General features: G+C 40.0%; 1 protein-coding gene across 1 annotated transcript; it reads left to right on the top strand.

The window, feature by feature from the left end:
- The first annotated feature begins 4976 nt into the window (after nucleotides 1-4976).
- vax2 (ventral anterior homeobox 2) lies at nucleotides 4977-9231 on the top strand. The gene is made up of 3 exons (XM_047039381.1): nucleotides 4977-5226; nucleotides 8529-8716; nucleotides 9184-9231. The coding sequence occupies exons 1-3, from the start codon at nucleotides 4977-4979 to the stop codon at nucleotides 9229-9231; spliced, it is 486 nt and encodes a 161-aa protein (XP_046895337.1).
- Nucleotides 9232-14187: the final 4956 nt, after the last annotated feature.

Raw genomic sequence — 14187 nt, 5'->3', positions numbered from 1 at the left:
TAGTACACCAGTAGTTTTCTTCTTCTTCAGGACATTCCAAATGGTTGTACTGGCTATGGCCAATGTTTCTGCAATGGCTCTGATTGATTTTCCATCTTCTCTAAGACTCACAATTGCTTGTTTTTCACCCAAAGACAGCGCTCTGGTTTTCATGTTGTTTTCACCTCTGAATACAGTCTGCATAGACAAAACCTATCTTACCCAATCTGAACCTGAGTGTAGACATTCAGTGGTATTTATTGATTGAATAATGTATGTAATAGGACACACCTGGGCAACAAAATACACCTGTCAGTCACATGTTCCAATACTTTTGCTCACGTGACAAATGGGTGGGTTTGAACAAAAAGGTGATATTTTCTAATTTGTGCATCAGATCCTGATGTAAATACCTGGAAATAAAAGCTGAAACGTTGATCTCTGGTTTCACATTCATCGTTTGATGTCAAGCCCAAATGTTTTCAGTCTACAGCAAAAATAAAGGAATTGGCCTCACTGTTCCAATACTTTTGGAGGGCACTGTATATGTTTGTTTTCACGTGAATAGGCCTACTACCCGACCTTTAAAAAAAAGAGTATATCTCAGTAGGCATAGGCCTATATATATTTAACACTAGGCTACCTCTAAAACAAGTGCCTGTTTAATGTGTGAGAAAGACAAGGCTGTTTCAAAAATAGTAGGCCTTATTGAACGGTTTTAGGGATTATAGTGTTTAGAAATTAAGACTTTCAATGTTTTTTTGATTGGGTATGCATAAGGTTTGTCTGTCTTAAATATATATGCTTAAATTAAACAGCTTCCCTATGGAGGCCTAAAAACATGGGCCAAACGTGTATTTCGTTTGACACTACATTGTGAGTATTTGCTCTTCGAAGTAATTTCTAAAATGTTGTCTATAAACTCAGGAGTTTCCATTTACTTTGCCACTATTCTGAATTATAATGACATTATATGATGACAAGTTGACAAGGCCTTTATGACTCAATTTCTGTCCGTGGCCCGTTGGGGCCCTTTGGACCTCTCTCAAAGTGTAGAAAGGATGAATGTTTGGTCTTACCGTTCGGTGGGGCAAGGATGGAACCACGTAGCTATCTGGACTTAATAAGTATACATTCAATTCAAAACTATTCAATTTGTCTTTTCGGTTGGAGGTCTGTATGCTGCCAGAGCAAATGGCTATGTCCACAGAGACGGAAATATTATCCTAATCATCACCCAGCGGTCCAATAGTGTGACACATGTCAGGGGGCTGGCACAGCCTTGTTTTACGTTCACGCATCACCTCCGGTGATGGTGCGCGCTCCCCCCCCCCCCCCCCCCCCCCCCCTCTCTCTCGTTAATTTTAATATATCTGAAATGAATAGAATGATGCCCCTGGAGCTTTGTTCTGTTCAACCGGAGAGCACCGCCCGGTGTGTTAGCGTATAGCCTCCCGCCCCTACGGGCCGAGCTGGACCCATACAGAGTGGCAGCCTGACACCCTCTCGTCTCTATTCCGGCGAGCTAAAACATTTTGACAGTTGAAACAGAGCCAGGCGCGAATTGAAAATGTTAGGTGAGACACATTGAAGATAGGCCTACAGATACAGGCCTAACCTACTGAATGATGGTTTAAGTTCACACAGTTTAGTAGCCCATCCATGGCGATATCAAACAGTGGAACATATTCTAATGAGGAAGAGCTAGGCTGTACGTGAGTGCGGTCCTCAGGAAAATCACCTATTTTACCTTCATTCGAGACCTTTTAGCCTATTAATTATTTGTAAATTAAGTTTAACATTGTCGGCCTTCGGTTTCCATAAACTCTAATGCTGTTCCTGGAGTTTGGGCCTATACTTAGACTTCAGCTGGTCAGTGTTTTGCCGCATTAGCCATCCGCCCTCGCAAGCAGACAGACGGTTTTGTACACGCGGTCTTCTTAGATTCTTGTAGAGATTTGGGTGGAGTTGTGGAGTGTGAACTCTGAATGGCCTAGTCCCCTCCCTATGACCCACTGGATTACTGTAATCTCTGTTGATTGATCTGATTGATCAGATTCATCCATTCCTCAAGGACACCAAGCAGACAGGGGACTACGCAACGTAAAACCGACCGGTAAAGGCCACATTTTGTAGCGTATAGACCTATTTTTCATTTGTCTAGGGCCTGAATGTCTATTTGCCTGTTTAAAACAGCATATATCCTATAGCCTATGTATCTCAGTCATTTTCAGTGGAAATATATGGATCGTATTAGAAAATAGGGAACATTTTGGGTCAGGAAAAAAGAAAGACTTGTGCACGGGTCTAATTTAAGGTTTAAAAACAGTACAGCTGCTTTCTGTCTAATTGGCCTAGGTTTTTAGCATTTAGAGTCACTTCCCGCCCACAGTGTAGAGATATGAAGGCATTTTGATCTAAAGGCCTAAGTAATAGATCCTAAAAATGTCAATGTTACAATACACATTAAACAGTAGGGCTGAATATATGAATGTTTAGTTGTACAATGCAATTGCCCATTAACGGGCAATTTATATAATGCCTGATGTAAACATATAAAACGCAAAACTTTGCCCCAAAGTCTTTGGGCAATGGGCATGTCAATGCAGCTTAGGCCCATCTCAACCCTACGAATGCAATTGGAACCGTTTTCAGTATAGGTGTAGCCTATACATATAATATGTTGATATGACTCAATAAAAATGAAACAAGCCTACATATTGTGAGTGTGCGTGCGCAACGTATAGGTTTACGGATTGAGAGAGATAGAGGGAGAGAGAGAGAGTGTGAGAGTGTGTATGTGTATGTCTGTATAGTTGATGTAGCAATCAGCCTGTTCTTGTCTGGCTGGTGAGTGCGACGGTGATTGACAGGTCTATTCACTGGATCCACAGATTAGGCCGCTGAGTCACATAATGAGCCATTTCTGCGTCCAGTAATTGTCACCTTAAAACATGGCAAAACTGTAGCCTAATTATATAATGCTATTCACACAGAGAGTGTTGCGCTTTAAAGATAGTTCAACTGCATCCACAGGCCCAAACAGTCAAACCACCTGCTGTTGTCTTCATATTGTTTCCACCAGTGGTACTGCAGTCAAAACAATAAGACCGGCTGTAGGGTAGTCTATAATCAACACGGCTAGAAGATTGGTGGTGTTACGGTGTGTAAAAAGGACAGGGACCAGGCCGTGGCCGTAACAGGTGGCCATTGAGAAAATGTCTATTCAGAGTAGGCTACATTTGCGAATACGTTATAAGCTATTTAAAAATTAGGATAGCGTTTATATGTCTAGAGTTGCCGATAGGCCTTTATGCCCTGGGACTGGACAAATATTTTGAATGTATTCGGGAGGGCTGTAGACATGTAGACAATGGAATCCGTGCTGTTTGTAGGCTAACTGTAAGGCTAAATGAACAGAGCTCCAAGAACACAAAATTATACGCCATTACTGTAGGATTTAATTTAATAAATAGTCTTCTGATAACGTAAACATCTCAAGAAAAAGTTATTGAAGTTCTAGTTCCAGTAAAAGAATCATCTTATTTTTACTGTAATATTAGTTTTTCAGTTTATTTAGTTAACTAACCATAAAAACCTTTTCTGTAGGCAATGGAAAGCTTGATCAAATAGCGCCTCAAAACTATGACAGAAGCCAAATATCAAATGGCCCTAAATGCATGAAAAAGGACTCTGTAGCAGACAGAGACAGACAAATGTGACAGACAAATGACGTTACCTCCTAAAACCAACATATTCTGTCATAGTCAACATGCATTTATTTGGTCCGTACATTTTTGGGGGTCAAAATGTATTACTAATACAGTTTAATACGTGCATGGTACTCTGTATGAGGCGTTTAATATATAGGATGCCTGTCTTTAAAAAAACGTAACTTTTCATGTATAGGCATTACTTTACATTGTAGGCTATTGTTGGCGAATTAGTGGGATATGCCTAACGAATGAAAGCAAATTCATTTTAGCATCTAGATATATATTTAAAAAAAAATGTTTTTAAGTTAACCGTAATATTGCTTTCGTATTTAGTTAACGCCATAGAAACCGGTGTCGGTTTTCTGTAGGCAATTGAAAGCTTAATCAAACACCAAAACGGAATTTCTAGCCAATCACAAGCGAAACCTTGTACACCGGAAATACGTATGACGTGACTGCCACTTTAAAGTGCTCCCTGCTACTATCATATTCATCACAGGAATGTGTTACAGCCTCGACCAGACGACACTACTATCATCCACATGATTTGAAAACCATGACAGAATTATGAAAGCGAATGGCACAGCCGAGAATTAATTTGTTTTGACCAACCAGATATAGCAATTTCCCTGTTTTATTGCCCCCCTCCTCATGGTTTGCAAAACAGATATCGGTGCGCTCTCCAGTTGAAGACACCGAGCAGACCTCCAAACCAAAAGCCGTGAACATGCCATCAAGGAAACGCTGAAACAACCAAGTCTGACGGGGGTAAAGTAATTGATTTGGGCCCATGCATGGTATTTGCATCTGGAACAAAAACTTTCCCTTCATAGATACAGAGTGAGCTAGCCTCTTCAGTGTGTGCAGGGTGCGCGCCGTCTTTCATTTATTTATACGTGGGTGAACAGTGTAGCACCTCCCCGTTACTTAGGTCATAGATCTTGTGCCCTCTTGTATACTACTGTGCGTACAACATGCATTTTTTCGTTCAGCCTATAGCCAAGGAGGGTCCCGAGGCTTGTCTATAGGGCCCCCTCCCTCTCCATATCCACCATCTCTTGCCCTTCGTTCGGACTCCGGATTGTGGACCATGTCGAGACACTTTGGGGGTTGTCCGGTTCCGTTGCAGGTCCACATGGTTTGTTTGTAACTGGATCACAATTTAGGTATGGTCAGTCCAGCTGGTCTGTCTGAAGAACTATTACAACGGGGGGAAAGTTAAATTATTGCTTGAGAAATACGAGAGGCAGACGAAAGGAAAAAGTCAATAGCAGTAGTTCCATGTTTGATCAAGCCACTAGTATGGGCGATGGGATCGCCGAGGACAGAAACGATCACTGTGGATCCAACTCACTTTGTCCAGAACGTATGGAACCCAAGTGCCGTACCGAGATAGGAAGCAGGTCCCCGGTCCAGAGCATCGCCGACACCCCGGGGACATCAGCATCCACCCCAACTTCCTCAAGTGAAGATGGACATGATAAACTTTTGGGAGTGGACCCTGACTACTGCCGAAGAATTCTAGTCAGAGGTTAGTCAACTGAATATGTTGGGGGGTTTTGTGCGTAAAAATGGCTGTATTTCAGATGAGTTTGACAGATTGAAACACTGCACGTGAGTTGCTTCTAAAACCCTCGTTTGCCCCAGGCATTTCGCCTATCTGTAAACTCCCCCGCGTAATTCTACATTTTATTTATTTAAAATAACATAAATGTTAGGAAGCTGAAATGTTTTCAATACTAATTAGTTAAAGCCCATGATGCTACTACTCATTTGATGTATGACGGCATTTAGCCTATTATTCTAGGATATTGATATCATAGCACATTTTCTGATATGGATGTTTAACAGTCTGTAGTTGAATGAAAACACGTATGATTTAAGCATCTTTTAAAGTCAAATTTGTAAGGACTTAAGTCATACGGTACACGGCATTGCAATGGAGATCTTAATTGTCGTCGTTGTTTTAACTGACTGGAAAAGGTAGCCTGGCTGTAGTAGTCATGATCAAACTACATAAGTGTTGGTGAAATAGTGGCCACACCCCAACCCCTCCAAAATGTAGGCTATATATTATAGGCCTTTTTTGTGTAGCTACCTGTGTGCAGAGGTAGGCTCTTTTATAAAATCAAATCATTTTGTTATTTTGTGAAAATGTGTATTTTTTAGAGGCTAATTCATCTCCAAATGAAACACAAACAAATACTAATCAGAGTTCCTATTATAGAATTAGGTTCATACAGTTCAATCTAATCAGGTTACATTATTATATCATAGATCGTGATAGGCTAGACGTAGGCTACCTTTACTTTCCAATTGGCACACAACTATATTAGTGAAGTCTAAAAAAAATTATATAATTGTAATTGTTAGGTAAATATTTCCAAAGAATATTTATTGAAAATATATTTTCAATAAATACATTAAATACATTCAGTAGAGGAAGTAATTCACAGTTATGAATTTATGACTTAATAAGCCTACATCTTATATAAATATTATTGTGTCAAAGCGAAAGTAGAAGCGTATAGTTCAAATGAAGTAAGTCAAAACATTCCCTATCCTACAATAAACATAGGCCTATGTAAACTTTACAAACTAATTGTTGTTTTATCCAATCGGTATGAATTATGTCTCTTTTAATACAGTGTAGGCCTACAAGACTTCATATTAACATTTTGAGCCAAACAATTAATTAAGGATATTTATTTCACAGGATTATGCATTATACCTATTTCAGTCTAAATACGTTGATAAGACCTGCAGTACCAGGCACAGGGACGCAGGCCAATAATGCTAATTTATTTCAGATTCACAGAGAAACTTTTACATAATTTAGTTCTGTGCACCACGCAGGGCATGTGCAGGGGACGGTGATGGCGGTCGAAAGCTCGCAGTAACAGGGCTATGCTACAGACACAAACTGATTAGAAGTAGTGTGGAGGATCTGAGCGGTTTTGGCAGAGATGCACGGGGACACAGAGCTAAGCCCGCGATCTCCGGTGTCACTATTTGTTGGTAAAGCTGACGACTGAATGCGCTGGATACCTCGTGAGGACCCGGGGTCAACGAAAGGTCATCGAGTTAGTTTGTTCGGAACCGAGGGACTTGCAAATGTACGGCATGCAGGAATGATAATTTTGCTCTTTCAGCAATTATGGATGTAACAGAATTGACTTCGAATGACCATAAAGTAATTGTTGAATGTTATGGTTTGGCAACGTTGAGAAATCCCACATTAGCAAATAACCTAAACTGCTTTTCTGGTGATGCAGAGAGAGATAATTCAGTAACAGGCGGATTTATATTATTGTAATTACATAGCTTACTTTTCCCAAAGTGATCGATGACATAATTAAGAAATGCAGGAACACAACATTCCTTCCATACAAATTGACTTCAGCCCTGTGTTCAGATATTTGAAGTGAAGTCTTCGTATTCAAAATAATCATCTGTGCGTTCAAAATTGAATTCGTGAATATTTTAATATTTTGTGCCTCGGTGGATTGCATTCATGGTGGCATATTCGAAAATAATTAAACCTCCTAAACTACTAATGACGTGGTTTAGACGTCAGTGGACTGCAGCCCATATAATGGAGTCAATGATCACTTGTTTTAACACATAACAAAACAGAGATAACAAGAAAATGACTATTATTTTGGCTAGAGTAATGGGTTAAGCCTATAGCCTTATATATTCCGCAGGCTACAGAACCAATTGTCAAATTGGTTGGGCAATAAACATGTTGCTATATCTTATGGACGTGTTCATATATTTTCTTTTAACAGTGGTCTACTTACAATCGAGGTAATTTAGGCCTACTATTTTCAAGCTTTTTAGGTTAAAATAGTTTCTCGACTACGGAGTAAGACCGCAGTAAGAGTCATTATTTAGACTTTAATTTACATCAGTGGCTGTCGTTCACAACGATATTTCCAAGACATTTGAAATGGCATTATAGTCGTTTGGTTTCCTGAAAATATATTTTTTTGATTGGTAATTCTTCCCTTAACGATTGAATTTAATAGTAGAAAGTCCCCTTGCTTATTTATCACAAAGACCATGTTAAAATGGAACAGGCCTGTGTGTATAGCAATCGCTTTAAAATGTAGGCTGATATGCAATGTTTTAATGTTTACTGATGCATTAACTATGTGGATGATTTTGTAGGACTCAAGCCAAATTCGGAGGTAGCATAATTAAAACAGAACTTGCGCTCAAGACGTTCTTGCTTTGTGTTGCTCCTATTGACGCCCTAACTGAAAATTAAAATTGGGGATCATTTTTATAAATTATTTGGAAGATCCTCCTATGACCAGCTAGTTACCCAACATAATCAGGCAACTTCAAAGTAGGGATATCTGAAAATAAAATCAATGTTAGCCTAGTTGCCTTTCTAAAGTGTAATCAAAATATTAGTTTTAGCAATAATATTGTTTGATCAGCTGGTTGCTGAATGATTTTATAATGCACCGTTAATCTTTTCCAAGAAAATATAGGAACTAGGAGGTCCAAATAGACACAGTCCTCATCAGCCTTATGACAATGTTACTCCCATTTTAAGTCCGTTTTAAGATTATGTATGCCAATGCAGTCTAGACTATAGGAAATTGTTTAGTGTTATCATCAAACCATAAACCTATATACACAATTGGCTGCATAAGCCCTACTTGGGGATTATACCGTTATTTTGTTGTTTTTTGTGACCCTAAAATGAATTAAGTTTACAAAAACCAAGGAAAGTAAAGTAGGCCTAGCCTATTTGTTGACAGTATTGCAGGATTATTTAATTTGACCAGTTTTTCTCCATCTGTACGTAAACACTCACAGATGCCAAGGGCACCATCCGCGAGATCGTTCTGCCGAAAGGCTTGGATCTCGACAGGCCGAAACGCACGCGAACCTCCTTCACCGCCGAGCAGCTCTACAGACTCGAGCTCGAATTCCAGCGCTGCCAATACGTGGTGGGCCGGGAGCGCACAGAACTGGCGCGGCAGTTAAACCTGTCGGAGACTCAGGTAAGATATCATAACTAAGGAGAACAGCATAAATGTGCTGACTTCTGACTGCATTTAACGTCAAGTGTCACCTGACAGATAAAGCAATTGATTGAATGGTTTCGAATGATCACAGGCATAGCCTATAGCCTATGCAGTCATTTTTACAACTTTTGACTTGCTGCATGAGCATGCCCTTCTGGCTAGCGTAGCTTACAATGGATCTAAATAACCATTCATTTCCAGTAAACTATAACTGTGAAAAGAAACGATGAATGCATTACGCTACCATAGACGGCTTCAACATTGTTTGTTTGTTTACAACAATCGAATCGAAAAGATGGTGTCTCTCCTCATTAAAACAACCATATTCAAAGTCGGACTGGTGAAATGACGGACTGTATTCCTGCAGGGGACTATTCGAGTTCAAGTTGATCAGTTCTGACATTTGTGAGTGGATCTTCGTGATATTCACGGTGACCCTATAGCAGGCTCTTCTGAACGAGGCAGTAGGAGCTAGACCCTCAGCGCTGTGATTGTTTGATGTTCATGGGGACAAAACATGGTTTCACTGCCATTCCCCGATTAATAATGAACAGAATGTTTTTTTGTGTTTTAACATAGTCTATTGGAAAAAACAATCATTTTAACGACAGCAAAATGCTAAAACAGTAACGACAGTTGGCTGAATAAAAGTTGTTCCTATTCGTTCTTGAGCACAAACCAAGTATATTTGAATAAATATGTTTAGCCTACTCAGCTAGTTAATTTATATCCCAGCACTGATGAAATATGCCAGAGGTCTATATGGTTGTATAAACAATACGTCTGACTGAATGAAACTTGGGGTGTTTGTCTGAAGGCCCAGAGGCCCTCGGATATTGATAAATAGTTTACCCCAATGGTATTTATGAAAGAGAACATAATAAAATGCAAACAATTAGCCAAAAACCTGACAGAAAAATAGCCCTACTACAAAACCACGTGGGAGACTTAAAGTAGACCAAGACCAGTGGCTACCAACATTTGGTGGATGAGACTGTTATTTAGTTAATAGTCTGTTATGTTTTGAGAGGATAGATATGAGGCCGTATAAGCTTGGGTAATTTTTACATTGACAGATCTAAACGATAACCTAGTAGGCCTATTGACTGTAATGTAGACTATGCTTCATGATCCAATAAACGAATTTCGAAAGGCCAGCACTTTTAAACGGCATCATACTTTTTAAATTTGCCTTTATACGCTTTTAAAACTGACAACGGGTGGTTTAGCAAAACTGGACGAATTTATGTATCCTAGGTTATAACATCAGAGAAACGGTGTTTGGGGACAACGCTAAGCGGACGCGTTCACAGAGGCCCCCCTCATTAGTTTTGACACTTTGGGTGTCAATGGGCGGAGCTATTGTTCTCTACTCTCCATCTTTTGGTGCAGAAGAAATGTTTTCAGCTTTTGCTTCTTCATTTGCATAAAGAAGCGGTTACCCATTACATTATTAATTCTTAATTATGAACTTTCTGTAAATTGTGTTTACTTCTCACGTTCAAATTAACATCATTTAGCACTGAAATTGTTAGTATGGAATTGTCTGGTTGGATAATTATGCTTAGTTGTTTATTGCACGTTTGTTTTTAGGGAACCACTTTTAGCGTAATGCTGAGTTTATGGACATTGTTTGGAGAGAGCTACCAATGTAGCACGAGGCTGGAGACATTTGGTCAATCGAAAAATATGGAAAAAAATTAACTAAACCTAAGGCTAAACCACCCAATCACTGCTAAATAGAAGTCCCTCAAAACACAAATTAAACAGCAGAATGCCAGACAGACAATTTTCAAGCCTTTTAGAATTAAGTGTAAAAGCATTTCTAAAGAAGCAGCTGTGTTTAATGCAGAGTTTAAAAAGCAACACTTCTTGGAAACGCACTCAGATGGTCGGAGACCTTTTAGCGTTACATTTTATCTAATTTATTTTTGTTCTTTAGAACTAATGGAAATGTATGGTCATTTGAATTAATACATGTAGGCCTATATGCTCACGTATAGACCATAACAGTAGTTACCAGACTAGGAGATTAAATTAGGAAGTGTAAATATTTATACCACAACAATTGCCATCCCTAAAACGCCTATTTGGGGGATGAAATGATCAATTTGTTCTTTCTAGCGTAGTTTTATGTGAACAACGTTTTTCTTTAATCTAAAAGTGACATTTTTATGATAACAACCATATAGTTTTAAACACAAGTTGTCTTTGTTCCCCCCTATGATATATTTGATACATTAAATTGGAACTCATAGGAATTTCAATATAATATTCATGGTTTATGAAATAAATGAGACATAATCTTAAATAGTGTTGGGATTTGAACACAGTTTAGTTTTCCTGATTGAAAGGTACACTTTCCCTTGATTTCATTCTTTTCAAAGGACGTTGAAATAAGAAAGTATCAGATGCTTTTGATTAAATAATTAAATATCTGTACCTTACATGATAATACAGAGTCCTAAAACAAGTGGAATGGCCATGAATTGCCCTTGAATAATTATTTTTCAGGGCAGAATAAATTGCTTTATTCTGAAAAGTATGCAGTTCTGTTATTATGGATGAGGTTGTTTTGAAGTCAACACTGAACTTAATCGAACTTAACACCTCACATATCATCAAGTACATTATTATTAATATGTTTGAGATCATTTAATATCAATATATTCACTGGCCTATGCTTAAAAAACATTAAATTGCCCACTAATGTTTCAAAAGATTTAAGATTGGTTTTTGTTTGGATTGGATTGAAATAATAATGTCTTTTGGGTATCGACCTGAAAATAACATGAATTTGTTTGTTTGCAATATATTTCTTTGCACATGCACAGTAGTTGACACAACAACATAATGCCCTTAGTCCCAAAAGAAAGCTAATACAACAATTGAGAAACATCTAACCCATTCAAATGATCGTAAAAACATATTCGAATGCGTCCATGATATCTAGTTAACTACAGAGCATGTATTCAATTTAATGTCCTCAAGAAAACCCAACCTTGAGACATTCGAGAGCCGCTTCACACGCACAAAGTTGGTTCCGGACCACTTGTGCGTAAAGCCCTGAGAGTCAGGAGAGAACATGCCCTGAAACCAAACCATATCCGCTACGGGGTACTTCGGGGGGAGACCCGGTTCTGACAGGCAGGACCTCGCTTCCCTCTTCCCCTACCCCAGCAGGTGGCTCCCCGTGACCAGGTAACACAGCGGGGGACCCCATGGTACGCTATCAGGTGTTCTGGGCATGCTGCACGCTGTTACAGGTGCCTGGATGGTTGCCTGGCTACTCGCCTCCTCATGGACACACTAGAAGATTTTTTATATGGTTGTTACGATTTTATCACGTTATGATATTAACATGACAGATACGTAAACAGATCTTGGAATGTCATGAAATTTATCACAGTAATTGCTGTGGTAAACTCGTAAATACAGATTCATGCACCAATGCAGTATTTTTTAGAAATCAATCTATCATCTGTTTTTTCTTTAACCCTTCTATTTGGATTTATTTTGTAACAAACAATGGATTTACTTTCTATTTGAAATTGAGTTTTTCCTTTTAAATACCAACCCTGCTTGTGTGTTCCCTTAAATTGTTTTCCAAGATCCTTGTTCTACATTGAAGCTTAAAACAATATATTTGGTGGACCTCGGCTTATACCTCGTACAATGTAGAGCACTTTCATCCCATCACCTTGTAATCTCTTGCAATTGAATAACACGTTCTATTTGGTCACTCTGCTTCTGATTCATAAACAGTATAACGTTATGTTTTCAAACACTACACAATTTCTCCTTAATAGTGGAGGAATGGAACAATTGAGATTCAGAATCACATACAGAGATCAGACATATCATGAACATACGAAGTGTTGGGATGTGGGATCTTATTAATTGCATAGTATTCTATGTATTCTATATTCCACTGTGCTCCGCTGCATTCCATTGGTCGAAAAGAGAGCAGTGGGATGTAATACCAGAGGCTACTGGCTGCTTAAAGCTATTTAATCCCAGGCAGGAGAAATGGTGGAGAGCCTATAGGAGCCACCTATGACCTCCAGCGTTTCTCAAAAGCCTTTGGCCGGAGATGGATATCTGAGTGTGTCTGTATTTGATTTTCCTCATTGACCCGACATTGACTTTGGCGTGTCTATTTGCAGAGCGCAATGGTTTAAAACTCATTTGTATCGTTTGACGCAACGGCAAAGTACAATCGAAATGTAATCTTGTCTAATAAGAGACGTGACACTGGGTCTTTTTGTAAAGAGTAAAACACCAAGCCCAGTAAGAGTCGATGTTGATTGAAAACCAAGGGGGGTCCCATGTCCTGCAGAGAGAGCCGTTTATTAAGGTTTAGAGTGTTTTGTGTGTTTATTTGTTTTGTTTTTCATGATTGATATTCTTATCTATACCTTTTTAAATACACATATTAGATGAAGTGAGTGCAGATATCTCAACCAAACAGAAGTGAGGGGTTAAAGCTTAGATTGTTTTTGATGTCCCTGGAGGAGACCTGTGTTTGAGGAGCCACCCTGCTGCTTTGGGACCGGGGACCAGGCACTATGGGACACAGCCCCGACATGGCCACATGTCCCTTTCAAAATGGAGGGCCTGAGTCATACAGGGGAGACCCTGCTCTGTCTAATGCCCCTGGTGATCTGATTCTAATCTTACTCAAACTGCACTGGGAGCAGAGTATTAGAATGATGTGTATCACCTCTGTTTTGAAACATCAGCTCTTCTTGCACACACAGACTAATGCCCTCCCTGCTGACCTTAGCCCCCGACTCCCCCCCCCCCCCACCCCCACCCTCACAAACCCCCATAAATCCTCCCCCCCCCCCCCATCGGCCGCACTATCTCTTCTCCTTCTGCTCAGCTGTAGGCCTTAGCCAGAAAGACATCTGATGAGATTTAGAGATGTTTAGTGACTCACTGCGAGTGGTATCAGACCCCGTTTCGACCCGCGTAAAGAAGGTGGACGTCTGGTTGGTCTGTACGGTGGCGAATCTCTACACCTGCGCCACTGCGCTAAATAAACGGGGGGGTGGGTGGGGGGGGAGGAGAACGAAAGAGGAGGAGGAGGAGAAGAGGAGGAGAAAGTAGGGAGAGGAGACGGTGATGTGTCTGTCCGTCTGCCTTGCTGGCTGCTTGTGAATGTCCCAGCTGTGTATTGTTCCCTCCAGACAGTCTGAGTCTCGACACCCGTATGGAGTGAGGAAGGCCCGGGACCGCAGACGCAGGGCGAAGTCCAGATAGAAGAGGGATTGTCTTTCCACATTTCTTAGAATGTGGAAAGAAAGAGAGAGGAAGGGAGACTGGACAGACAGACAGAAAGACAGACAGGACACTGGCCTGAACAAGGCACCCACGAACACTTGCTGTATTGTGTGTATTGTCATTGGGAGACTGTTTGGGGGGACGTTCTAGAATTCTGTCAT

This window comes from Hypomesus transpacificus, chromosome 18 (assembly GCF_021917145.1).
Source record: "Hypomesus transpacificus isolate Combined female chromosome 18, fHypTra1, whole genome shotgun sequence".
Lineage (NCBI taxonomy): Eukaryota > Metazoa > Chordata > Actinopteri > Osmeriformes > Osmeridae > Hypomesus > Hypomesus transpacificus.
This window is presented reverse-complemented; position numbering and strand designations above follow the sequence as displayed.

Coding starts and splice junctions, on each gene's coding strand:
- vax2 (XM_047039381.1), top strand. CDS start 4,977: ATGTTTGATCAAGCCACTAGTATGGGCGATGGGATCGCCGAGGACAGA. Junction 5,227..8,528: donor CCGAAGAATTCTAGTCAGAG/GTTAGTCAACTG, acceptor AAACACTCACAG/ATGCCAAGGGCACCATCCGC. Junction 8,717..9,183: donor TAAACCTGTCGGAGACTCAG/GTAAGATATCAT, acceptor GTGACCCTATAG/CAGGCTCTTCTGAACGAGGC.